At 36.3% G+C, this 27,744-nt stretch overlaps 2 protein-coding genes across 2 annotated transcripts; both read right to left on the reverse strand.

The window, feature by feature from the left end:
- LOC117079978 (olfactory receptor 5AL1) lies at positions 1-1,170 on the reverse strand. The gene has a single exon (XM_033204388.1). It carries the CDS (start codon positions 1,081-1,083, stop codon positions 94-96), a length of 990 nt encoding a protein of 329 aa, XP_033060279.1. The 5' UTR covers positions 1,084-1,170; the 3' UTR covers positions 1-93.
- Positions 1,171-25,231: 24,061 nt separating this feature from the next.
- Positions 25,232-26,227, reverse strand: LOC117080730 (olfactory receptor 5D13-like; the record flags this gene model as incomplete). The annotated part of the gene is made up of 1 exon (XM_033205960.1): positions 25,232-26,227. A coding segment is annotated over one exon (996 nt), but the record flags the coding sequence as incomplete, so codon positions are not given.
- Between the last annotated feature and the right edge of the window lie 1,517 nt (positions 26,228-27,744).

Below are 27,744 nucleotides of genomic sequence, written 5' to 3' on the forward strand. Positions count from 1 at the left end.
TGGAATTTGGCTCTGTCATTTACCACCAATGTGACTCTAGATAAGACACAACTCAAGAGTCCTGGGTTTTGCCTCTGTCTAGGGATTTTTAGGTTATTTGATAGCCAAGAATAACTTTTCTATAATTCTCTTTAGTGCATTTTTTACCTCCTGATTTCTTAAGCTATAGATCAGTGGTTTTAACATAGTAATCACTACTGCATTAACCAGAGAAGCAACTTTATCCATATTCAGGGAATGGCTTGACTTGGGCTGCAGGTATGTAAAAATGATTGTTCCATAAAATATTGTGATGGAGGTCAGGTGGGAAGCACAGGTAGAAAATGCTTTCTGTCTCCCTTCAGCAGAATGTATCCACAGGATAGCAAAGAAAATGAAACCATAAGAAATCAGCACAATCACTAGAGAGCAAAGAGTACTGAACCCAGCAATGATTAACAACATTAGTTCTTTCACATGAGTGTCAGAACAGGCCAGAGCCACTAAAGGAACATCATCATAGTAGAAGTGGTTGATCATGTTGGAGTCACAAAAAGACAAGTGGAGTATCGCTACTGTCTGTACAAGTCCCACAGTGAATCCATACACGTATGTGTTAGCAATCATTTTAATACAGAGTTTTCTAGGCATGAGAATGACATAAAGTAAAGGGTTACAGATGGCAACATACCGATCGTATGCCATGATTGAGAGCAAATATGATTCACAAACTACAAATGTGATGAAGCAGCATACCTGAATGGCATGTGCGTAAAATGTTATACTTTCAATTTCATACAGAAAATTTACCAAGGTGTTTGGGATGACAGATGAAGTAAAAGAAAAATCGACAAAAGCCAGATGGCTGAGGAAAAAATACATGGGTGTATGAAGCCGAGGACTGATTTGGATTAGCACAATCAATCCGAGATTACCCATGAAGCTAGCTAAGTATACTACAAGGAATATACCAAAGAGAGTAACTTGAAGCTCTGCATTATCTGTGAGGCCCAAGAGGACAAAATCATACACTGTTGAATGATTGCCTTTGGCCATTGAGTAGATATAAAAGTTTTCTTCCAGAAAACCCTTTAGAGCACCCATTCTGAGTAATCTTGTTCCCGTTGGAAATAATCAAGCAGATGTTAGGAGATGGTTCTGACCTGCCCTGATCTTATGTTGAACATGTTGAAAGGAATGTCTTCAGGCTAGTTCTGCTTTCAGAATAAAATAATTTGTCCCAAGTAGAAATTCCAAAACATGCATCTTTGTGGAGATTCGTAAAGATAGAAAGATGGTATGTTAAAGGTTTACGTAACTGAATGATCTATGTCATGTCTTTCTTTTAATAAGAGAAAATCAAGATTGAGAGTTATTTGAACACAGATAACAAAATTCATTTTAAAATTACTGGGGCTGAATGTGGTGGCTAACACCTGTATCCCAACACTTTGAGAGGCCAAGGCAGGAGAATCACTTGATCCCAGGAGTTCAAGAACAACCTAGGCAATGTAATGAGAAGTTGTCATTAAATATATTTTTAATTGGATAACTTTAAATAAAATTATACTAATTCTTTTGGAAATTTTTAATTCACAAGAAATAATTTTTTAAAAATATTGCACAGTAGGTATATGAAAGGTCTTAAAAATTATGGATACAGATTATTTATAATACATTCCAAATAGTTTTTATTTTTATTTTTTCTTTTATCTATCAATAATTCTTAGTTTTCCTTCAATTGTTATGTACTATTTGTGAATTAAAGATAGAAAGAAAAATGCCTAAAAATGTGAATAGACTTGCTTTTAAAAATATTGATAACAGGATTATAAATGCATTAAGTGATTCAAAAAACAAATTTATCATATTTCTTACAACATCCAAATGTAAAGAAGGAGAAGTAAACAATTCCATAATGAGTGCATAAAAGTACAACCCAGTTCCTGGCTACTTAAAAGTGGCCAGGATTTAGTGATCTTCATTTGAACAGAAGTGATATAAATTTAATTTTTTGTTATTATTCTAGCTTAGATTATCTTTACATCTAGCCTATATAATGGCCCTATGACCATCATCTTTATTTTCACATATGGAAACTGAAGCTGAGGACTTAAGCCCTCCCCCTCATGCTTCATGACTGGCATAGGGTGAAGCAGAATAACTCATTAGCTAGTCTGACTCCCTAATCTCAATCTATAGTTGATGTAAATTATCAGAAAGGCAAGAATTTCCGCATCAACCAGAGATCAAGACAACTTTGAAAAGGCAATCAATGAATTCGTCCATGCCAAGTGCTTCACGTAGTGACTATCTCATACTGTTTGCCAAGTAAATCAATTTTAGCTCTTGATAGCATTAATATTATTTAGATTGAGGATTACTCTGCAGAAGCCTGTGTGTAATCTCTTCATATTGATGATTGTAAGAGCTTAATCTTTTTTGGAATATTTTGAAGTGTTCTTCCATTGCCTGTCTAAATTGTAATCTCTAATCCTTACCTCTCCTGGCTCTTATACTTTTTATTTCTTACATTGCTGTGCTGAATTGAAACCTGTGTGCCTTTTGCTCTCGTATTACCAGACTCTCCAACATCTTCAATCATTTGATTTTTCATTTCTTAAAATAGAACTTGGCTGCTCCTTGAAAATCTGCTTTTCCTCAGGCCATTTCTATGCTCGATTTAAAATTCCCCACACTTGTCAAATATGGCAGGTGGGATAAGGCATTGCTGATGCTTGGAAAATTGCTGCATATTGATAATTACATCTTGCATTTGTGTCAACTCCCTTGATGCTTTGAAGCTTACACACATATGCTTTGTCACTGTATTAGTCCATTCTTGCACTGCTATAAAGATACTACTCAAGACTGGGTAATTTACAATGATGGTGAAAGAGGAAGCAGGCACTTTCTTTACAAGGCAGGAGGAGAGAATGTACATGTGAATGAGGAACTGTCAAACACTTATGAAACCATAAGATCTTGTGAAAACTGACTCACTATCATGAAAACAGCATGGGGAAACCACACCCATGGTCCAATAACCCCCCACTAGGTCCCTCCCTTGCCATGTGTGGATTATGTGTATTACAATATGAGATGAGATTTGGGTGGGGACACAGACTCAAACCATATAATTCTGCCCCTGACCCCTCCCAAATCTCATGTATTTTCACATTCCAAAACCAATCATGATTTCCCAGTTGTCTCCCAATGTCTTAACTCATTTTAGCATTAGCTCAATATTCTACTACCGTCCAAGTATCATCTGAGACAAAGAAAGTCCCTTCTGCCTATGAGCCTGGAAAATCAAAAACAAGTTAGTTTCTTTCAAGATACAATGAGGATACAGGCATTGGGTAAATACAACCTTTCCAAATGGGAAAAGTTGACCAAAACAAAGGGGCTGTGGGCCCCATGCAATCCCCAAATCCAGCAGGCAGTCATTAAATCTTAAGGCTCCAAATTAATATCCTTTGGCTCCATGTTTTACGTCCATGTCATGCTGATGCAAGCGGTCGGCTCCCATGGTCTTGGGCAGCTCCACCCCTGTGGCTTTGCAGGGTACAGCCCCCTCCCAGATGCTTTCATGGGCTGTCGTTGGGTGTCTGAAGCTTTTCCAGGTGCATGGTGCAAGCTGTCAGTGGATCTGCCATTCTGATGTCTGGAGGATGATGGCCTTCTTGTCTTGGCTCCACTAGGCAGAGCTCCATCCACACTTTCCTTTCACACTGCCCTAGCAGAGGTTCTCCATGAGGGCTCCATTCCCCACAGCAAATTTTGCTTGGACAGCCAGGCATTTCCATACATCCTCTGAAATCTAATTGGAGGTTCCCAAACCTGAATTCTTGACTTCTGCTCACCTATAGGCCCAACACCATATGAAAGCTGCCAAGGCTTGGGGCATGCAGCTTCTGAAGCAATAGCCTAATCCTGTATGTTGGCCCCTTTTAGCCACAGCTGGAACATAGGGTGCCAAGTCTCAAGGTTGCACAGAGCAGCAGGGGGGCCCTGGGTCTGGCCCACAAAACCATTTTTCTCTCTTAGATCTTTGAGTCTGTGATGGGAGGAATTTCTGTGAAGGTCTCTGACATGCCCTGGAGACATTTCTCCTGTTGTCTTGATGATTAACAGGCTCCTCATTGTTTATGCAAATTTCTGCAGCCAGTTTGAATTCCTTCCCAGAAAATGGGTTTTTCTTTTCTATCATATCATCAGGCTGCAAATTTTCTAAGCTTGTGTGCTCTGCTTCCCTTTTGAACAAAAGTTCCAATTTGAAACCATATCTTTGTGAATGCATGAAACTGAATGGTTTCATAATAATCCAGGTCTTGTCTTGAATGCTTTGCTGCTTAGGAATTTCTTCTGCCAGATACCCTAAGTCACCTCTCAAGTTTGAAGTTCCACAGATCTCCAGGGCAGGGAAAAAAAAATGCCACCAGTCTCTATGCTAAAGCATAGCATGAGTGACCTTTACTCTAGTTCCCAATAAATTCCTCATCTCCATCTGAGACCAATTCAGCCTGGACTTCATTGTTCACATAACTGTCAGCATTTTTGTCAAAAGCATTCAACATGTGGAAGCTCCAAACTTTTCCATAGCGTTCTTCCTTCTTCTGAGCTCTCCAAACTGTTCCAACCTCTGGCCATTACCCAGTTCCAATGTCGCTTTCACATTCTTCAAGTATCTTTACAGCAGTAACTCACTCCTGGCATCAATTTACTGTATTAGTCTGTTCTTACTGCTATAAAGATACTACTGGAGACTGAGTAATTTATAAACAAGGTGGTTTAATTGATTCACAGTTTTGCATGACTGGGGAGGCCTCAGGAAACTTGCAATCATGACAGCAGTGGCAGTAGGTATCTTAACAAGGTGGCAGGAGAGCATGTGTATGTAAAGGAGAAACTGTCAAACACTTATGAAACCATCAGATCTCATGAAAACTCACTCACTATCATGAGAACCACATTGGAGAAACCATCATGGATTGAATCATGGGTTGAACCATGATTCAACCCATGATTCAATCACCTCCCACTAGGTTCCTCCCTTGACACAAGGGGATTATGAGGATTACAGTTCAAGGTGAGATTTTGGTGGGGACACAGAGCCAAACCTTAACAGTCACTTGTGTATTTCCAGGTCACTCCTTGTTATTTATTGAGAATGTTGACACCAAGAACACTCTGTCCTTTCACAAAGTTGTCATTAGTTCCCACGAACATTACACATTTAATATATGGCTTTTCTGATTATTGATTATTTTTATCACAGACCCCAGCACCATTCCACTTCAGCTTTCCACTCCCATGATTCCATGTTTAAAATTATTTGTCTACGAGTTTATCAAATGCTAGATATCAAAAATTGAAACATTTTCTTACGATCACAAGCTTCTGTCCCTCCTTTTTGTAGTCATAACCTCAGTTATGACTATAGGTCTTCAATTATTCACACATATCACTATTCCTCAATCATCTTAAAATACTCATTTATTTTGTCACTTTATTTTTTCAATTCTTCCCCTATACAGCTTAGTCTCCATGATGTATTGCTTCAACTATCCTTCCCAACATCCAACATTTCCTCGCTCTGTTTTTTTTAGATATACCCAAATCTGGGTATTTTGTAATGTTCTCTTCGCAATGAAATCTGAACTATCAAGAACAGCAGTTAAGAAAAAGTGAACTATTACAAACTCATATTCAAAATCAGCTACTTATTTACTTGACTGACTTTTCCTTAACCAAGGTCTTTCTCCCAATCTGTATGTTGCTATTCAACCCTTTTAATTCTATCCATACTACTCTTACTACATATACTAAGCAGTACTACTCCTACCATATATGCTAAACAGATGCTAAAGTTTTTGATATTTAAAATAGGAATTAAAATAATAAAATAGACATTTCTCTACTTCTTGCCACCGGTTGTGTGAAACTACTTGCTTCCACATCTATTCTTGTTACATTTTTTGGTGGGGGTGGGGGATTGAGGAGGTCTCCTATTTCTCATACCTAAACTTATATTTTGGTTCCATTCTCTTTGGCCTTCCACATCTCCTTCCTTTGCTAATCTATTAAATCTCTCACATCAATCTACTACTTCTCTACCTTTATTCCTTTACTTTATTCTTCTCTTTATTCTTTTAGTACCAGAATATCAAAAATTGAAACATTTTCTTACGATCACAAACTTCTCCCCTTCCCTTTTGCAGTCATAACCTCGGTTATGCATCCTTCACGTTTGTACATCAGTCTCTTGTATTTAGATATTTTTTCTTAGCATTGCAATGCAATTGCTGTCTCCAAGTTCATCAACATTCTCTTTTCTCACAAATCCAATGAAGATTTAAAAATTTGACTTCTCTGTAGCATCAGACATTATTAGCATCACCTTTCATCATGAAAACCATTATTCTGTTGCTTTCCAAGCCATCAGAGTCTCTGGGTTTTCCCACCTTTCTGTCTACTTTTTACTTCCCTTGATGGCTGTACTTCTTTGTTTATGATTTAAATAACCCTATTACTTTACAGTTATTTCCTAAGCCAAATCATATCTTTTTCGCATATTCTTGTTGGAAGCTATCATCTGATGCTATGGGGATCATTGTTATTCATGTGCTGGCGATGCAAATGTCTAGATCTCCAGGTCACATTTCTCCTTTGAAATCCTTGTACACATATCTACTTGGTTTTCTTGCAAATTCTATTATATATTCCAGATGTACCTCAATTTAACATGTTTAAAGAGGAGACATCAGTTCAAAAGCCACCCAACCCCACTCACATGCCTTGCAGCATATATTTTATAACTCACTAAATGGTGCCACCTGCCATGCAGTTAAAAAAAATTCGTATGTCCCTCTAATGTCCACTAATAAACCATAAGTGAATGCTACTAATGATTTAACCTAGATTTTGAAGTCTACTTCTAATATCCTCTATATTTTCCTTATTAGAGCCTCAAACAACAGCTCTGGATTGTTACCCTCTAACTGTTATCTTCCCAGCAGTTTTGCCACCCTCTATCAATATGGCACCTTGAGGGTACTTTCTAACATGCAAATCTTAGCTTGCTGTTTCCCATTAGCTTCGGACTAGGGCTCAAACTTCTTAACCTGGTTTATTAAATCTTTCCTAAATAAGCCCTTCTTTGTAAACTAGTCTCCTTTCTTGCAATTTCTGTTATGCAATCCCTGTGCACCAACCATGTTGCATACCATCCGATTCTCAGATGTGACCATGAGTTTTTAACACAGTTTGGCCAGAATACTCCTTCCTTTATATCTTTGTTCCTCTGGCTGGCTACTATCTTTCCACTTACCATATCTGAGGTGAAATTTTACTTCATTCTAGAGGTGTTTTATTATTTCCCAATTATTACCTCCAACAAGCTAGTCACCTCTTAATTTGTTTGTAAGCTACTTTAAATTTTTTAATTCTTGATGAATAAAGATCAGTATTTTCCCCAATACTTCACAGGATTCAGCAATTAGTAGACACTCTAAATAATAGTAGAATAAACGAACAAATGAATACAAAGTTTGTTACCTGAAACCCCATTTTTCTACCTCAATTACCTTGATTTCTTTCCCACTACATCTTGCTTTTGAGTAATGCACAACAACCAAAAAGATTTCAGTGCATCTTTAGGCAAATTCTGTGAATGTCAACAATACTTAACATTAGCTAAGTGTTGTGAATATATCGTGTCTAATCTGTTGGTCCCTCTAGAATATTCTCATTGAATTACATTATTTTTAACAATTCTGAACCAAAGACACAACGATGTTTCACAAACATGAGCAATTATGTTATGGTTGATCTTTTGGGACCCAATTTGTTTAAAAGGCAAAAAAAAAAAACACTTAAAGGGCAGGTTACTATCCTGAACCAAAGTATAATAAAGTCTTAATAATGAATAGCAAAGGTTATTTAAACATATGGGAAACAACTCAAAATGTTTTGATTTACTTTTTATACTTTGTTTTAGATTTCATGAAATTTATAAATTTTAGTAAGTAGTCCTGGTATATACTCAATCAAAGTTAGTTAACTTGCAGTTGAGCTTTACAAGGCTACAAAGTAATGATTTGGATTGTACCAAAGATCCACCCTTATATCTGAAATTCAATAACCTGTTGAGCAGTAAGCAAGTAATAATCAATCCATAAATTCCTTATTGTCCTGGAGGCATATTTAGTTCAATCTCTGAAAATTATTGTCTGAACATTGCGTTCAAAGTGTTCAAAACTTTAAAACTTCACTGTGTTTCCTAAAGTCTTTTGAAAAGCATTTAAAATCATGAAAATAACAAAGAAATTAACACATCTCTTCAAGCCTGTAACGCACTCTGTTCATCTGCATTCCACACACCCATATAGAGGTAGAATGATAAATTGAAAGTCATATAGATAAAAACCATCATAGGAAATCACTTACTTTTACAAAAGAAAAAAAAGGAAGAAAAAGTCTTATTGAATGTGTTTTTTTTTCTTAGAATCATCGTTCTGATTTGTCATAATACCACTCTGACACAATTGAAAGCAACTACAAAAATATTAAACAAAAATTTTATGGAAGTCACCATATTTTTCTTGATTTTTATGTCTAACTAATCTGTGATGATTATACTACTCATTTTCCTTGGAGACTTGAAAGAAACTCAAGGAAGCCTGAAAATATTCATGATACAACTCAGCAATCCCATTATTGAGTATATGCCCAAAGGGATAGAAATCTTTCTACCATAAAGGCATATGTGTTTATATATATATATATATATATATATATATATATTCATTTCACCACTATTTACAATAGCAAAGATATGGAATCAACCTAAATGCCCATCAATGCTAGACTGCATAAAGAAAATATGGTACATACAAACCATAAAATACTACATAGCCATAAAAAAAAATGATATTATGTCCTTTGCAGCAATATGGATGGAGCTGGAGGTCAATATCCTAAGTGAATTATCACAGGAATAGAAAACTGAATACCGCATAGTCTCACTTATAAGTGGAAGCTAAACACTGAGTACATGTGGACACAAAGAAGGGAAAAACAGACACTGGGGCATACTTGAGAGTGGAGGGTGGAAGAAGGATGAGGAGTGAAAATGTAGCAATCAGGTGCTATACTTATTACTTGGGTGACAAAATAATCTGTACACAACCCCAGTGGCATGCAATTTACCTATAGAGCAAACCTTCACATACACCTCTAAACCTAAAATAAAAGTTAAAAACTGTAAAAATAGGCTGGGTGCAGTGGCTCATGCCTGTAATCCCAGCAGTTTGGGAGGCCGAGGCTGGCGGATCACAAGTTCAAGAGAGGGACACCATCCTGGCCAACATGGTGAAACCCCATCTCTACTAAAAATACAAAAATTAGCTGGGCGTGGTGGCACGTGCCTGTAATCCCAGCTACTTGGGAGGCTGAGGCAGGAGAATCACTTGAAACTGAGAGGCAGAGGTTGCAGTGAGCCAAGACCGTGCCATTGTTTTCCAGTCTGGGCAACAAGAGCAAAACTTCATCTCAAAAAACAAACAAACAAACGAACAAATAAAAAACTGTAAGCATAAAAAATAAATTTATGTACTAATGACAAATGCTCCAGAATACCTGACATCAAAACTGACAGATAAGAAAGATAAAAACAGGCCGGGCGCGGTGGCTCAAGCCTGTAATCCCAGCACTTTGGGAGGCCGAGACGGGCGAATCACGAGGTCAGGAGATCGAGACCATCCTGGCTAACACGGTGAAACCCCGTCTCTACTAAAAATACAAAAACTAGCCGGGCGAGGTGGCGGGCGCCTGTAGTCCCAGCTACTCGGGAAGCTGAGGCAGGAGAATGGCGTAAACCCGGGAGGCAGAGCTTGCAGTGAGCTGAGATCTGGCCACTGCACTCCAGTCCAGGCGATAGAGCGAGACTCCGCCTCAAAAAAAAAAAAAAAAAAAAGACAGGTAAAAACATAATTTAACTTGGAATTTTAATATCAGTCTTAATAATTAAGAGAGCAAATAAAGAAGAAAAGAGCAATATTACAGAAGACTTGAACAGCACTCTCCTCCAGCTTGAGCTGATTAAAATCAATAAAACAATTATTAATCACACAATATTAAATAGCAATTGTTCACATAGACTTTCTCAAAATGGGCACTATTAACATTCTGACTAGGTAAATTTTTTTGTGAGGGCTGTCTTGTGAAGATTAGATTATTTTGCAGCTTAAGTAACATCTACCTTCTAGATAGCAATAATGTTTGTTCACATCACCTCGTCATCATAAAATCAACAATATTTGCAAATATTGCCAAATGTCTTCTAGTGGGAAATCTCTCTCCTAGTCAAAATCACTAAAGTTTATTGCAATTTAATTGGAAAATGTCATTTAACTTAATTGGAATATATTATTTAAATTTAAATGTAAATAGCTTGTTAAACTACCTTTATCAATATGTCTGTCATTTTGTTTAGAATATCTTCCCTACAATATAGTAATTATTCTCAGAGTTCAAGAGAATTTTACCTCTCAAAAGATTTTCATAATGTCTTTGAGAAAATTGAGCTCCTTCCTCCATTCTTCTATCCTTACACATTGCATTATAAAAATGAATTGCAATTTTTTGTTTTCACTTTTTTTTTTTTTTTTGAGACGGAGTCTTGCTCTGTCACCCAGGCTGGAGTGCAGTGGCCGGATCTCAGCTCACTGCAAGCTCCGCCTCCCGGGTTCACACCATTCTCCTGCCTCAGCCTCCCAAGTAGCTGGGACTACAGGCGCCCACCACCTCGCCCGGCTAGTTTTTTGTATTTTTAGTAGAGACGGGGTTTCGCTGTGTTCTCCAGGATGGTCTCAATCTCCTGACCTTGTGATCCGCCCGTCTCGGCCTCCCAAAGTGCTGGGATTACAGGCTTGAGCCACCGCGCCCGGCCTGTTTTCACTTTCAACCCCTCTTTTGATCTGTTTGTTTCTGTAAGGAAATGACTATCTTATTTAACCATGCTCCCAAGGTTACTAGTGAGAAGTGACCACGTGCTAGCAGTCCTCGCTCCCTCTCGGCGACCCCTCGGCCTTGGCGTCCGCTCTGGCCGCTGGAGGTGCCCTTCGCCCGCCGCTGCGCTATGAGGGCCCCTCTTTGGGGCTGGCCCAGGCCAGAGGCGGCTCCCTCTGCTCGCCGCCAGGTGTGAGGCACGGGCGGGAGCCGGGGCTGCAGGCGGCGCGGATTCCGGGTGGGCGTGGACTGGGCGGGCCCCCACTTGGCGCGGCCTGGGCTCACAGGGTGCCTGCTGGGCTTGATGAGGAACGAGCTTCCTCTGGGCTGCTGGAGTACCTAGGCTAGAGGCAGCAAAGTCCCTCCCCCAGTCCCATTGAGAAGTGAAGCCGGCTGGGCTTCTGGATCCGGTGGGGACTTGGAGAACTTTTCTGTCTAGCTAAAGGTTTGTAAACGCACCAATCAGCACTCTGTGTCTAGCTCAAGGTTTGTAAATGCACGAATCAGCGCTCTGTGTCTAGTTAATCAGTGGGGGACTTGGAGAATTTTTGTGTCTAGCTAAAGGATTGTAAACGCACTAATCAGCTCTTTGTCAAAATGGGCCAATCAGCTATCTGTAAAAGGAACCAATCAGCTCTCTGTAAAATGGACCAATCAGTAGGATGTGGGTGGGATCAGATAAGGGAATAAATGCAAGCCACACCCCCCCCAGCTTGCAGTGCCAAGTGGCTTGTGCCTTTTTCGCAAGTGTGGAAGCCATGTTTTTTTGCCCTTCATAATGAATTTTACTACCGCTCACTCTTTGGGTGTGCTCTGCCTTTAAAAGCTGTAACACTCACTGCGGAGGTCTGCAGCTTCACTCCTGAGGCCAGCGAGACCACTAACCCACTGGAAGAAATGAACAACTCCAGACACACCACGTTTCTGAGCTGTAACACTCACAGCGAAGGTCTGCAGCTTCACTCCTGAAGTCAGCGAGACCACGAACCCACCAGAAGGAAGAAACTCCGGACACCTCTGAACATCTGAAGGAACAAACTCCAGACACACCATCTTTAAGAACTGTAACACTGACTGTGAGGGTCTCTGGCTTCCTTCTTGAAGTCTGCGAGACCAAGAACCCACCAATTCTGAACACACTAGGAAAGTGACTGTCACGTAAGTAAGTGCTCAATTTTTATTAGTTTAACAAATTGAGGGGTTAATTGTTTCATAGAATTTTTTTTTTTTTTACCTATCACACACTTGCATATTTGACATTGAAAAGTAAATAGATAAAAAAATTAGATATTTTTCAAACTATATTGCAGTTATAAAAAAGTTACACTTTTTAAATAAGGCTTTCAATAACACTTGAAGAGATTGTAATATAAATAGTAAGTAAAAAAATCTTTGATTGATCAAGTTCCATTAAATGTGGAGCTTGATAAGATATAAATGGTGAATGTAAAGAAGGCTATGAAACTGATGGTCAGGGACTGTATTCACAGAAATAAACATTTGTGCAACCATTCTAAAATGCCTCACAGTAGTGTGATATGAGAAGTCATAGTTTTAGTCCCAGAATTGTGCTTCTTTATTTGAAGAAAATAAATCCATGCATATTTCGCATTAAAAAACATTTTAAAAGCCGGACGCGGTGGCTCACGCCTGTAATCCCAGCACTTTGAGAGGCGAAGGCGGGCAGATCACCTGAGGTCAGGAGTGCGAGACCAGCCTGGCCAACATGGTGAAACCCCATCTCTACTAGCAATACAAATTTAGCTGGTCATGGTGCTGGGCGCCTGTAATCCCAGGAGGCTGAGGCAGGAGAATCGCTGGAACCTGGGAGGCAGAGATTGCAGTGAGCGGAGATCATGCCACTGTATTCCAGCCTGGGCGACAGAGCAAGACTCCATCTCAAAAAACAAAACAAAAAAAATGTTAAAACTATGATTAATGGACATACCCAACAGTAGAGAAAATGGTTGAATAAATGGGGATGTGTAAATATAATAGATTATTATAAAGTCACTTGTATTACCAACATAGGATAGATATTTATTGAATACTTATCATATCCTCAATATTCTAAATGCTTCATATATAATATGTAATTGAATATTCACAGACACATGAAGCAGGTATAGTATTGTCACTTTGCAAACATGGACACTGACGATATGACAGCTTAAGAAACTTTCATGTGGTCACAAAGTAAGCATATGATGTTTTTGGACACAAATTCAGAATTATGGCTTCCAAATATAAACATTTTTTACTATAGCGTAAAGTCTTTATCTGAAAAGTTGTAATAGCAAAATGTTGAGAATGTAAAAGTATTCAAAACGTGTGAATCCTTATTAAAGGGAAAATACAAGTACACATATAATAGTATTACATTGTTTAGATCCTGTTTTCTACGTGCCGTAGTCTCATAAAAGCAAGAATCCTTGGAGAAGTGGTTAATTTTAGAGCTGAATCCAGGAAAATACAAGATGACCTGGAACACTTTGTGCTGCTAGAGTGTAAAGAGTAAAAACAAAACAACAATGACAAAAATAATTTTAAAAGACAGGGACATGTTCAAAGAGCAAAGAGCCCAGGAGCCAATTTGATGGTGATTCTATTAGCAAAGCTAGAACGATTTGAGCAACAGAATAAATGATGTTAGTATGAGATAACACAAAGAGTAAAATAATTGACTGGGCGGGGTGGCTCACGCCTATAATCCCAGCACTTTGGGAGGCCGAGGCGGGCAGATCACGAGGTCAGGAGATTGAGACCATCCTGGCTAACATGGTGAAACCCTGTCTCTACTAAAAATACAAAAAATTAGCCAGGCATGGTGGCGGGCGCCTGTAGTCCCAGCTACTCAGGAGGCTGAGACAGGAGAATGGCGTGAACCCGGAAGGTGGAACTTCCAGTGAGTCGAGATTGTGCCACTGCACTCCAGCCTAGGCAACAGAGCGAGACTTGGTCCCCCCCCCCCAAAAAAAGTAAAACAATTATGAGTGTGTATTGATTTAAATAGAAGACTGAATAAATAAATACATAGAGAAGAAATAACTCTTCTTACAGAATTCCAATATATAGAAAGAGTAAAGGAAATAGTAAATTTCTACCAAAATTGCACAGTAATAATTGCTATAAGCAACAAACATTGATGAATGGTAAAAAAGTAGTCATGGAATATTTACATAGTCTAAATTAGCTTTCCCCCGATAAATACTTAACAAATACAAAGAAAGAATTATACTTCTACAGTAAAAATGTCCAGCACACACTACTTTAAGTGATCAAATTTAATATCACTAATAATATTACCTATCAACACATATACCCTGTGAGAAAATGGAAAATGGTATACAGATTGACTCTCAGGAACTATTCCCAATCATGAAAAACCTCAATTTAATCAGTAGGAAACATCAGGCAAAGTTTAATTGAAGGATAGCCTATAAAATACTTGACAGGTACTAAAATATCACAGTTATGAAAGAAAAGAAAAGAATATAGAACAGGAACAGACTCCGATAGACTAAGGAGACATGACACTAACCACAACGTGGCACCCTGGATTGGATCCTGGAAGAGAAAATAGGACTTTAGTGGAAAATTTGGTGAAATTTAGTAAGTCTGTAGTTTAGCTAATATTATTTTATAATTATACATTTTTTAAGTGTTAATGTTCACACTATGATTAAGTTAACATTAGTAAAAATACAATAGTTAATGAAAAGTAAAAACAGAGTTGATTGACAGAAACCAAAATAGATGTGTAGGAAAATGTAAATTCAGTTAAGCTGTTATTAAATATCTATTTTTCCTGTAATATTTTCAACAATAGCCCCTATAGCAATTATTTGTGATCACTATACATATTAGTTCACCAAATATAAGAATATTAAAAAGCTGAAACAAAATTTGAATCTTGAAACAGGCAGTTAACTCTAAGTAGTGTGAAAGGAGAAATGATATCATTTTCATATTTGTAGTCCCACACAAAGCATAGTGCCTGCCATCTAATAGATGTTTAATCAATTTGTGTTGAACAAATAAGTAAAAGAGTAGATGAAAAGTTGAGGTTGAATGTGTATAGCCCAATTCTCTCAAAATTTTGTTTTATCAAGTTGAACACGTAGTGGGGGAAAGAATTACTGTAGTCTCTCCTTATCTTTAAATCTACAACTCCCAGAGGATACCTGCAATTTCAGATACTACCAAACTCAATATATACTTTTTTTCCCTATACATACATACTTGTGATAAACATTAATTTGTAAATTAGACACAGTAAAAGATTAACAACAATACTAATAAAATGGAGCTGTTATAACAATACTCGGAAATGCACAATTTAAAACCTCTGAATTGTCTATTGCCAGAATTTTCCATGTAATATTTTTAGACTGATTGACCAAGGGTAACTGAAACAATAGAAAGTAAAACCATAAAAAATGGGGGACTACTGTATGCCATTTATTTTGTCCTAATACCTGATAATTTGATTATCAGTGAGTGATATGGCACATCTATAATAGATTTTATTACTTTTTAAAAATCTCTAATGTGACAGGTGATATTAAAGATGGTTTCTGTTGCTAGGAAAATGTATTGTTTTTCTTTTCCCCATCCAAATATCTGTCTTGTTTCATTATGTAACAGTAAGAAGATATTCATTAAAGGATATAAAATTACAGCTTGAGAAAAGGAATGTGTTCTATTGTTCTGTACTACTGTACAATGACCATAGTTAACAATAACATATTATGTAGGTTCAAACAGCTAGATAGAGGATATTGAATATTCCCAACACAAAGAAATGATGAATGTTTAAGATGATAGGTATGTATGACCTGGTCACTACATATTATGTTTTGAAACATCACTATGTACTCCATGAATATAAACAGTTTTTACTTGTCAATTAAAAATAAGCCCCTTTTAAAAACAAGAAATAAGGAGAATGAAACAATCACAGCAGAAAAGGAATTTAATTAGGTACGTCTGAGAGATCCTTCCAAGCTAGTGTTTGTCAAAGTATAATCCATGTAATGTAGGGCATCTTGAAAAATTTAATTTTATGGGTCAATACCAAACCTAATAAACGAGAATCTGTATAGCAGTGTAGGCTAGGAAGCTGCTCTGAAACAAATAAACAAAAGTAAATGATAATAATGTGAATACAACTGTGAGAAATACTGTATTTACTCATAAATTGAGCATTAAATGGAGAGCATGAGTTTGATTTGTACCATAGGTTTCTTGTTCATTTTCTTAGATGGCATACGTATTATCAGACAATGATGTTATGTATATACCATCGAGCACAATTAAAAATAACTGAATGCCTGAGTTTAAAGTAAACACATCTATGATTGTTGACACAGATGGTAATATAATTTCAACACATATTAACAGCACAAAGTTAGTGAGTAGGAAAGCTTACTTCAGTTTCATAAGAGGGTTATCTGGGAAACAGTGGTTATCTGAGATACCCTAACATCATATGTCACCTTTATTTTCATAATGATTTAATGTTTCATAAATGTTGCATGTATACGTCTACCAATAACATGGAAATAACATGATTTTTAAAGCTACATCAAATGAATTTTTTAATAATGTCTTTTGCCATTTAACTGAATACGCAAAAATGAAGATTATACATTTCCAAACACTTACATTGGAGATCTACCCCAGACAAATTAAGAAGAGACCTTGGAGTACAATTAAGATAGGAATCTCAAGAGATCAAAGATGATAATTGTCTAACCTCTTTATTAGGTGAGTTTAAGTGTTTGAGGAAGAGTTCCAGGTATAAGAATACTGCTTAACGTACAAGATTTCAGAAGAAAATCTTTTGTTATGGGATTGCTTTAGAAATACACTAAGACCAAAACTAATTCTAAATAAGAATCTAGGCTTGAGCAAAAAATATAAACTTTCAATTCTAAGTACAGAGGCATTTGAGTGATTCATTTACTGAAGGATCTTTTGCTGAAATTAATGAACTCCAATAATGCTCCCGCTTAGTGTTTAATTAATAGAAACAAACCTGAAAACAACAGTAGGAGTGTCGAGAGTATATTTCCTTGAAGATTTTAAATGTTACTTTTTTCCCCAATCTATTAAGAAAACTCATAGATAGCAGAGATAAGGTCACATCTAGAAACTAAGTCCTAGCACCAAACTGTGTCACAAATATATGCCCCCAAGACCTTGGGGACCTCAAGACTAGAGAATATCACTGAAGTATTACCTTGGAGGCTACAGTTAGTGCAGTTAGATATAACACTGTCCCATGTGATATCTTGTTTGTATAGTGCTTTTCTAAAGCCCTTGACATTTGTGTTACCAACTTTACTTAATTAATCTTAATACTGAATTTTGACTTTATATAGGTATAAAATACAGAAATGTGAAAGCAAAAAATCAGCTGTAAAGCAATAGTCTAGACATGGATATTATTACCTCGTGAGGAATTTATTTTCTCTTTTTATGAAGGTATATTTATGTTATTATATGTCCAAATACAGAGCTGCCTAAATAATGCTACATCATTTATTTATCATTTGTTAGCAATGTAAACTTCATTTGGTAGCCACACCATTGTTTTTATTTAATAGAAAACAATTTGTGTTGGCCTTTTCAAAATATGGCTAAATGATCTTCAGATGTTTATGTTGACTATTGGATCTGAAAAAAACTGGGTTATATGTTTCTAAAAATAAACCAGTTTATGGAAAATGCCACTTTATGGAGAAGATGATATATTCATAAATTTTGGCAATCTATCTAGCATGTTTTTAAAGAATAAAAGCTTATTTCTCACTAGTGCAAGGTCCAAAATGCATTCCTAAACATTGGGCATCTCTGCTACATGTAGTAATTCAAGGGCCCGTGTTCCTTTCTACTTATATCTCACCACCGTCATGGTGCGTCCGAGGTTATGGTTATGTCTTGCATGTGAGGAAGAGGGAATCATGCAACAACCTTTTAATGTGTTTTCAGAGAAAAGCTCATTTCATTGCAGAGGACTTCATATAGCACATAGGGAAATCAAGGGCAAAAGAGCTGATGGTGTCTCAGACACGACACAACTAAGGAACTACAGATCGAAAAGCAATAGGAATCTGTTCATTGAAGATATTCGCCTGTGGTTTCCTTTTCTTGTAGTATCTTTGCCTGTCTTTGTTATCAACATAATGCCAGTTCCATAAAATGAGTCTCAAAAATGTTCTCACTTCTTTAATGTTTGGAATGTTTTTAGAAATATTAGTGTTTGTACTTTTTATATGTTTGGTAGAATTCATAAGTGAAACCATCTTGTCCCGCATTTTCCTTCTTGGGAGGTTTTTGATTACTGATTCAATCTTGTTATTAGTTTTTGATCTGTTCAGAGTTTCTATTTCTTCATGATTCAGTCATTGTAGGTTGTATATTTCTAAAAATTTACTTACTTCTTATAAGTCATCCAATTTGTAGACATGCAATGGTTCATAGTAGTCAATTTTGGTGCTTCTTAATTTCTAAGGCATCGGTAGGTTAGTTGCAATGTTTCCTCTTTCATTTCTGATTATATTTGAGTCTCCTTTTTTCTTGGTCCACCTATTATTTGGCCAATTATGTTTACATTTTTTAAAAATCTGAGTTTTATTGATTTATTCTATTGTTTTTTATATTACTTATCTCATTTATTTCTGTTCTAACATTTATTATTCCCATCTTTCTGTTAACTTTATGCTTCACATCCCATGTTCATGGATTAGAAAACTTATTGTTGTTAAAATATTCACTCTACTCAAATATATGTAATGATTTAATGAAATGTCAATTAAAATCACATAGATTTGGATTTATTTTCTATTATCACAAAATAGAATAGAAAACTAAAATTTCTGTAAACATAAAAAAGATCAAAACAGCTAAACAAGAAATAAAAAAGAAAAATGCTGGAGGCATCACTCTTCCTGATTTCAAAATATATTACAAAATCGCAATAAATAAAATAGTATTATACAGGCATAGAAACAGACACATAGACCGCTGGGCACAATAGAAAGCCCAGCCATAACCCCACACATACAGACATCTAACCTTTAACAAGTGTACCAAGAATACATAATGGGAAAAAGAATAGTCTCTTCAACAAATCCTGTTAGGAAAACTGGATATCCACATGCAAAAGAATGAAGTCAGACCCGCTTCTGACACGATACACAAAAGTCAACTCAAAATAGATTAAAAATTAAATGTAGGGTCATTAACAGTCAAAGAGAATATAGGTGAAAATCTTCCTGATTGGTTTTGTCCATTATTTCCTGAACATGGCAACAAAAACACAAACAATAAAAGTGAAAATAGATCAGTGGAACTGTATCAAACTGAAAAGTTGCACAGCAAAAGAAACAATCAACAGAGTGAAAAGGCAACCTATGAAATGGAAGAAAATATTTGCTAATCATATGTTTCATAAGAAGTTAACATGTGAAATATATAAGGAACTCCTACAATTCAACAGCACAAGGGAAATATCCAATTAAAACAGGCATAGTACTTAAATAGACATTTCTCCATTATGGACATACAGATGGCCAACATGTACATGAAAAGATGATGAAATCACTATTCATCTGGGAATTACAAGACAAAACCATAATGAGATATCACCTCATACCTTTTAGTATGGCTATGATGGAACATAATAATAATTAGTGTTGCAAGGATGTGGAGATATAGGACGCTTGTCCGTTGTTGATGGGCATATAAAGTGGTGCAGCCACCATGGGAAACACATCAACATTCCTTAAAATATTAAAACTAGAATTAGTATACAAACCAGCAATCTCACTTTTGGCTATATAACCAAAAGAACTGAAATCCAGATCTTGAAGAGATATCTACACTACCATGCTCACTCCAGCATTATTCACAATACCCAAAATATGGAAACAATCTAAACGTCCACTGACAGACGAATGGAAACAAAAAAATATGGCATGTACATAAAATGGAATATTATTCAGCCTTAAAAAGAAGGGAATCCTGCTATATGTGACGACAGAAATAAACCTGGAGGGCCTTATGCCAAATTAGATAAATGAGCAACAGAAGTACAAATATGTTCTTGATAATAACAGGAGGCAGAGAAATTCTAGGCAGACAGGGCAGGTCCTTGGCAAAACCTCACCTTCAAGCCAACAAACCTGAAACCCCTGGCCCAAAGTGAGAACTTCCATCCCTATATGTCTGCTCTCTCCTGATTGGTTCTTTCTGAATAATGTCTTTTTACCAATTGAATGTTGTCTTTTCCAAAACTACCTATTGGCTCACCCCACTCCATCGTGTGCCTGTAAGACCCCAGACCCAGCTAGCAGAGGAGAAAAGTGGCTCAACCTCAGGAAGAAGTGGCTGGACATCAGAGAGAAGTGACTTTGACTTCAGAGACAGTGGCTGGATGAAGTAACTAGACTTCGGAAAAGAAAGGCAGAGAGGCAGATTGACTTCAGGGGACAGCAACCTTCCCTTCCCATCCCCTTTCCAGCTCCTCCCTCTCCACTGAGAGCAGCTTTCATCATTCAATAAAATTCTCCACATTCACCATCCTTCAATTTGTCCACATGACCTCATTCGTCTTGGGCACCGGACTAAAATTCAGGATGCACCAGATGTGGGTACCCAAAAAGTTTGTCACCCTGGCCCTTTGCCCTTACTGGTAGAAGGCAATTTCCTCATGTGATGAGACAAAGGGCCCATTGAGCTGGTAACACAGCTGTCTGCTGAAAGCATAGCTAACAGAGCATTTTAGCACACCCTCTGTGGCCTGGGATCACACGTACCCCACCTGGATGCTGCCATGCAGCTCACATGGAGTTTGCTCCAGCTGGCACCAAAGCAGCTGGTTCTGCACTTGCTCGCTCCAGTTCCTGCACTCGCTCGCTCCAGTTCCTGCACTCGTTCACTTGCATGCTCCCTTCAGCAAGGGGTTGAGTAGGGCAGGCTGAGTAAACAAGGCACCCCCGTTGCAAGACCTGTTAAGGGGTCAAGAAAGTGTCCTACATTATTATGATTCTACTTACATGAAGTATCTAAAAGAGCCAAACTCATAGAAGCAGAGAGTAGAAAGCTGTTTGCCAGGACGTAGGGGAAGGAGGAAATTGGGAGCTCTTGTTCAAGGGGTACACATTTTCAGTTATGCAAGATGAATAAGTTCTACAGATCTGTTATACAACGTGGTGTACAATGTATTTTAAATGATCTGCTAGTTTATGATGAAATAACATGGAAAAAATACAAAATTATTTTTGTTTAACTCTAACTGAAGTTTAGCGTGTTTTTAATTATGAAGGTAGACCACAAAGCACGGTACTGTTAGCAATACTCTAACCATAGAAATCACAGATATATTTTTATTATTTATATATTATAACCTATCTAAAAATATTACTATGATTATCCTTATTCCAAATTATAGTAGTTAATATGCATGTATGTAGATGTTATCTAAATATGAATAATAAAGCACAAATATTATACAAGTCCATACAAGTTAATATTCTTAATATTTGGTAATTTTATATAAATATAATGTTTGATTTATATTTATATCTATTTTATTTTTAAATGTTTTTCTAAAGAAAATCTCATATGCTTCACCAGACTATGAAAGGTGTTTCTAAGGCCAAAAAGTTATTACAAAAACTTAATAAATTTTGTGACATCTATGAGGAACTGATACAACTTGCAGCAAAGATAGAGATACAGAGAACATAAAAAAAGCTAGAGAGAACACTTCAAAATATATATCTAAAAGTTCTGGAAAGCGATATATGAGTAGATGATGTGACCCCAGGGAATGAAACGTTTGAAAACTAGTATTTGTGCCTTTTTAAAAAATTCATTATTTTTAAAACTTCAAGCAATCATCGTGTGTAAACTGATATTTAATTTACGTTCCCTTGAAAACATATAATGTTGGAATATTTTTGTGAGATTATTATCCATACATACATTTTTACAAAGTAATTGCACATTAGTCTATTTTAATTTAATTTTCTTATTTGTAATATATATATATTTAGTAATTGACAACTCTATATATTGTTAATATACACTCCAGTCTACAGATAATTACTTCTAATCTATGGGTTGTCTCTTCTTTTTTTAATGATCTATTTTGATGATAAGCAGCTTTTAATTATTGACAGTCTCATTTGTCAATTTTCCTATAGATAATCACCTGTTCTTTATTCCAGAGGCCTTAGTATTTCAAGTGTTATGGTAAACTAATTTGATAATAAATATCGAATTAATTTTCTTTGGAGAGAGGTAGGAGATGAGGTTATTTTCCCCCATTCAATTATCCAGTTTTTCTCAGATATGTTTTCAAAGATCAATTGATTATATGTTTCTTGGATTATATCTGGGTTCTATTTTATTTATTCTATTATAGTCTCAATTTGTCTGTCTTTACACCTAAACCACACCGGTTTGTTTCCTTTTGTTTTATAGTAAACCTTCAATTCTTCCAATCACTTTCTTTTAAAAATATTTTTGGATATTTCACTTACTTTGCATATATATACATTCTATATACATTTTTACACAAATCCAGAATATCTGTTTTACAAAACACACTGTAAAGAGGGTGAAAGACAAGCCACATATTCGTAGAAATATTCTTTTTTTTTTTTTTGAGGCGGAGTCTCGCTCTGTCGCCCGGACTGGAGTGCAGTGGCCAGATCTCAGCTCACTGCAAGCTCCACCTCCCGGGTTTACGCCATTCTCCTGCCTCAGCCTCCCGAGAAGCTGGGACTACAGGCGCCCGCCACCTCGCCCAGCTAGTTTTTGTATTTTTTTTAGTAGAGACGGGGTTTCACCGTGTTAGCCAGGATGGTCTCCATCTCTTGACCTTATGATCCGCCCGTCTCGGCCTCCCAAAGTGCTGGGATTACAGGCTTGAGCCACCGCTCCCGGCCCATAGAAATATTTCAAATCACAAATTTGAATAGAAAAAAGAGTTGTATCTAAAATATATAAATAATTATCAAGCCCCAATAATAAGAAAAGATGTGCAATTAAAAATAGGCAGAGTATTTGAACATAGACTTTACCAAAAAAATACAAATAACCAATAATCACATGAAAATATATTCAACTTACTTATTAGATGAATGCAAACACAAATCACAATGAGATACCATTACATACTTACAAGAATTTCTAAGATTGAAAAAAATTACCATGTAGTTATTTATCCAAGATGGGGAACAATCAGAATTCTCATACCCAGCCAGTAGGATTTTAAATGGTACAGCCACTTCAAAGATCATTTGGAAGTTTCTTAAAAAGTTAAACGTACACTTACCATATGACTCGGCTATCTTTCCTAGGTACTTGTAAAAGGAAATAAAAGTGCTGTATGTGCCTTTACAAATATTCTGACAGAAATGTTCACAGCTGTCTTACTGTAGTAAACCCATTTTCTTCAAAGTTATTGTTTTGTTTTCTCTTACAATATAGAAAGCTGATTGTAGTTTATAAATTATAATTTACCTAATGTCTATCATATCGTTTTTTTCACATAGGATTTTAAATCCAAGGACCTTTAGAATGTGCCAAATATAGTTGATTTTATACTGTGTTCGCATTCTGTAAACACATTTTTCTTTTTTCTTAAAACGTTTTTATTAACATACACACAATCTATTAATGTACTTGACCAAACATTTACTTAAGGGTATATGTCCTCTAATGAACAATTAGAAGTTAAATAAATTATGCAATACTATAGTTATATAACATGATTTGTTAAAAATTTTTATGTATTGCTAAACAATCAGATAAATGGTTTAGGTTAAATAGTTTTATAATAAAGCTTTATAATAAAGGAAATCACCATTTTTATTTGAACATGAAAGGCAGGAATACAGGAACCATGATATATGGAAATTTACCAAGACTTCGTCTTTCCTCTTAAACATTAACTATGAACAGCAAGTTACAATCAACAAAAAGTCATTTAGTTAAGTCAATTAAATGCCTCATCAATTTATAGAAGACTTTTGTCAAACTAGGACAAAAATTTTTCTGGAATAAGAAGGATAATTTCCCATTAACTAAAATTTCCCAACAATTTAGATATATAGAAACATAGGCAGAATCCTTCATTTCTGTCTGTATTCACGTTCTTTGCCATGTAACTTTTCAATTCTACAATAAGAGGCAAATATCCTTCTTCAGTCATTAACTTTGAGCCCAGCAATGTGATTCTCTTTGCCTAAAATAATGCTAACAAACATGAGCTGAATGGAATCTTGAACTAGCGTTTGTTGTTGTACATTTCCCCTTGTAACTCACCCATCAACACTGGAAGAAAATACTCCAGCTAGCCCAATGGTTCAGAGGACCACAGATACAGAGGCAGAGCTACTCAATCGCTATGTAGGTCTATGAGTTCCCGTTAGACCCGTTAGACTAGGTAACTTTAACCAAGAAGCACCAGCTGATATTAGCAGGACTGCCAAGTCAGTTGACAAAATTAATAATTACCTAATGTTATGTATCACTGACACTTATGGTATTTTGTGATCGATCAAATTTATGACATACAAATCAACATTGTCATGAATGACAAATTCAGATTTCAAAATGTCTATTTCTAAAATATGTGGCTATTTTCATTTTTTGATATATTGTGTACAATGACCAAATAAAATTGTATGTTAACCAACACAATTTTACTAAACAATATTCTGGACTTTGTGGGCAGACTTATGCCTTATACACACTTATAATGTACCAATGTGCCTTATGTGGAATTAAATATTTCTTTTAAACTTAGTGTCTGAATGCTGAACATCTCTTAGTTTATTGTATTGCGTTTGCTATATCTTCCTTCACAGTAAGCTATAAATTTTCAGAACAAATCTACAAGCCCGTCCTCCAACAACTGAAAAAGAACAACAGAAGGTTAACTGAGCAACAAAAGGGTAACGGATATTCACTCAGAAATCTTTATGACAAATTCCGGTTTAATGACAACTTAAATCATTAGAGATTAAATTACTGTGTTACTTGTTAGCTAATCTACTAGAATTTAAACAGATGTCAAATAACCAGTTAACTAGGGGTTACATTAAGTACATGCACTGCTTTACTGTTTGAGAAAGGAATTTGAATTGTTAGCAATTCTACAAATTTTGGACAGTTCTGCACAATATTCTCGAATAGGAATAAGTACATCTTCTAGACTTTATAATACGAGACATGATAATTTGGTAATAAGTAACCTCCTAACTGTCTCTTTTACATGTTTGTTCCTGAGGCTATAGATCAAGGGGTTCATCATGGGAATGACCACTGTGTAAAACACAGAAGCCACCTTGACCATGAGCCATGAACTTTTGGAGTTAGGAACACAGTAGAGAAAAAGAATAGTCCCATGGAAAATGGTAATGGCGGTCAGGTGGGAGGCACAAGTGGAGAACGCTTTCTGGCGCCCCCCAGTGGAAGGCATCTTCATGACAGTGATAAAAATGAAAGCATAGGAAGAAAGAATGATCACCAGGCTGCTTACTTCATTGAATGTGGCAGAAACTAAAATGATCTCCTGGCTCACATAGGGGTCAGAGCAGGACACAGCAACAATGGCAGTGTGCTCACAGACAAAGTTATTAATGATATTATTTCCTCTGAAGGATAATTCCAGTAGAAAGTAGGTAAGAGTCAGGGAACAGACTATCCCCCAAGAGTATGATGTAGCCACCAAAAAGGAGCAAAGCCTCCGGGACATTGCAACTGTGTAGAGCAGAGGGTTACACACCGCCACATATCGGTCATAGGCCATCACTGCAAACATGAATGTTTCTGTCACCACAAATAAGCAGGCAAAGAAGAATTGCATGATGCATCCTGTGAAGCAGATGGTTCTGTCTTCCACAACCAAGTTCTCCAGCAGTTTGGGTGTAACTGTGGTGGAATAACAGAAATCGACAAAGGACAAGTGGCTGAGGAAAAAGTACATGGGGGTGTGGAGTTTCGGGCTGATCCTGATGACCATGACCATGCCCAGGTTCCCCAGCACAGTGACTGTGTAGATGGTCAGGAACACCAGGAACAGGGGCATCTGAAGGTCTGGATATTCTGAGAAGCCCAAGAGGATGAAGGTGACTTCAGAAGTCTGATTTTCTTGGTTCCTGGGACAAAATAGGACAGTTGATTCAGAGATGCAAGAAGAAATATTTGGACAAGGCCAAGTAAAATGAGGAAATGTTGAGAGGTGTAGTGATTATCTATAAAAAGTGTCATGGAAATGCTTAGTTTTAACCATTACATTGCTTCAAAAGCTAAAATTTACTAATATCACAATTATACAGTACATATAAAATGTGTGTCAGTGTAATAATAAAATATGAGAATTGAGAGGGGAAGAGCAGTTGGCTCTGGTATATTTTAAACGATCTGGTTCAGTAGCCTCAGAGGCAACTGGCTTCATGAGAAAGGCCAGTCTACCTTTTGCATGAGTCAGAGTCTAGTGAAAATGCTTGTCTTGGAGGAAGATTTCCATTTTATTTCATTTCAATACAATTCTTATTTTGAGTTTCAGTACTTTTTTCACTTCTTCACCTATTAAATGATGAGAACTTGGAACTCAAAAAATAATGACTCAGTAAAATGATCATTACATTTTTGTAACAATTGTTTCTATATCTGTTTCTGAATTTACCTTTCCAATGACCTCCCTACATTTAATCACACGTTTTTCTCCATAGATTTTACATTCTTCCTGTCTAATGTGAGTAGTGCACTTTGTCAGTCACACTTATCTAATTATTGAAAATTGTAAAACTCTATTAGCTTTTCTTGAAATATTATAATATCAGATATTTAGAATGATTTGGGCTGGAAACAAACAATAATGATACATCCAGATCATTTTTATTATTCTGAAGTACTTTCTGCCATATCATTCTCAGATGGTCAAAATTCAGTCTACCTCCAAACCTCCAAAGATGAAGCATCACTTCCAGAAAAATTACAATGATTTTTATTTGGTTAGGAGGTTTTTGTTTTGTTTGCATTGAATTGCTTACAATAGACACACAGATAATCTTTCCGATACCCTATTCTTTTAGTTTCTTCATCTTTTCCAACAATTTTATCTCAACTTGACTCATTCATCAGAATCATGGTCATAGTATTAACTCTGTCATTATCAGTAACTATAAAACCTGAAAAATATCAATATTATGCAACATCTGTAATATATATTTTACTCATGTTTTCTTCTACATTTCAACAAATTGTTTTTCTACAATAAAATACTATTAATGAGGGCAGACATGGAAGGCTAGGACATAGTAGGTTCTCCACAATCTTTATTGAATAAATGAATGTATATATGACTGAATAAATGTAGCCACATATTATACATGTGTTGGGGTAAAAGTTTATAATAATATTAAAGAAGTTGAACTTGCCTATTAAATCAAGACCACATTGTAAACTCACAATGCACTGAGTCATATCTTGAGTCCTACAGAAGAAGTAGCAATAGTGAAACCCCGCAAACCTAAGCATCCTGAATTAGAATAAAACAAGGAGAGTTAGAAGGGTAAATGAGGCACTGGATTTTTTTTAATGTTCTGAGTTTATTCGAAATAACTCAACTACCTTGTTGTGCCAGTTTAATCCAGAACCATGTCATGACTGCTTACCGAAAGCTAAAATAGCAATAGGCATTAAAAAGAGCACCATTCCACACAG

Source organism: Trachypithecus francoisi, unplaced genomic scaffold (genome assembly GCF_009764315.1).
Source record: "Trachypithecus francoisi isolate TF-2019V2 unplaced genomic scaffold, Tfra_2.0 Lachesis_group8, whole genome shotgun sequence".
NCBI classification, from domain to species: Eukaryota; Metazoa; Chordata; class Mammalia; order Primates; family Cercopithecidae; genus Trachypithecus; species Trachypithecus francoisi.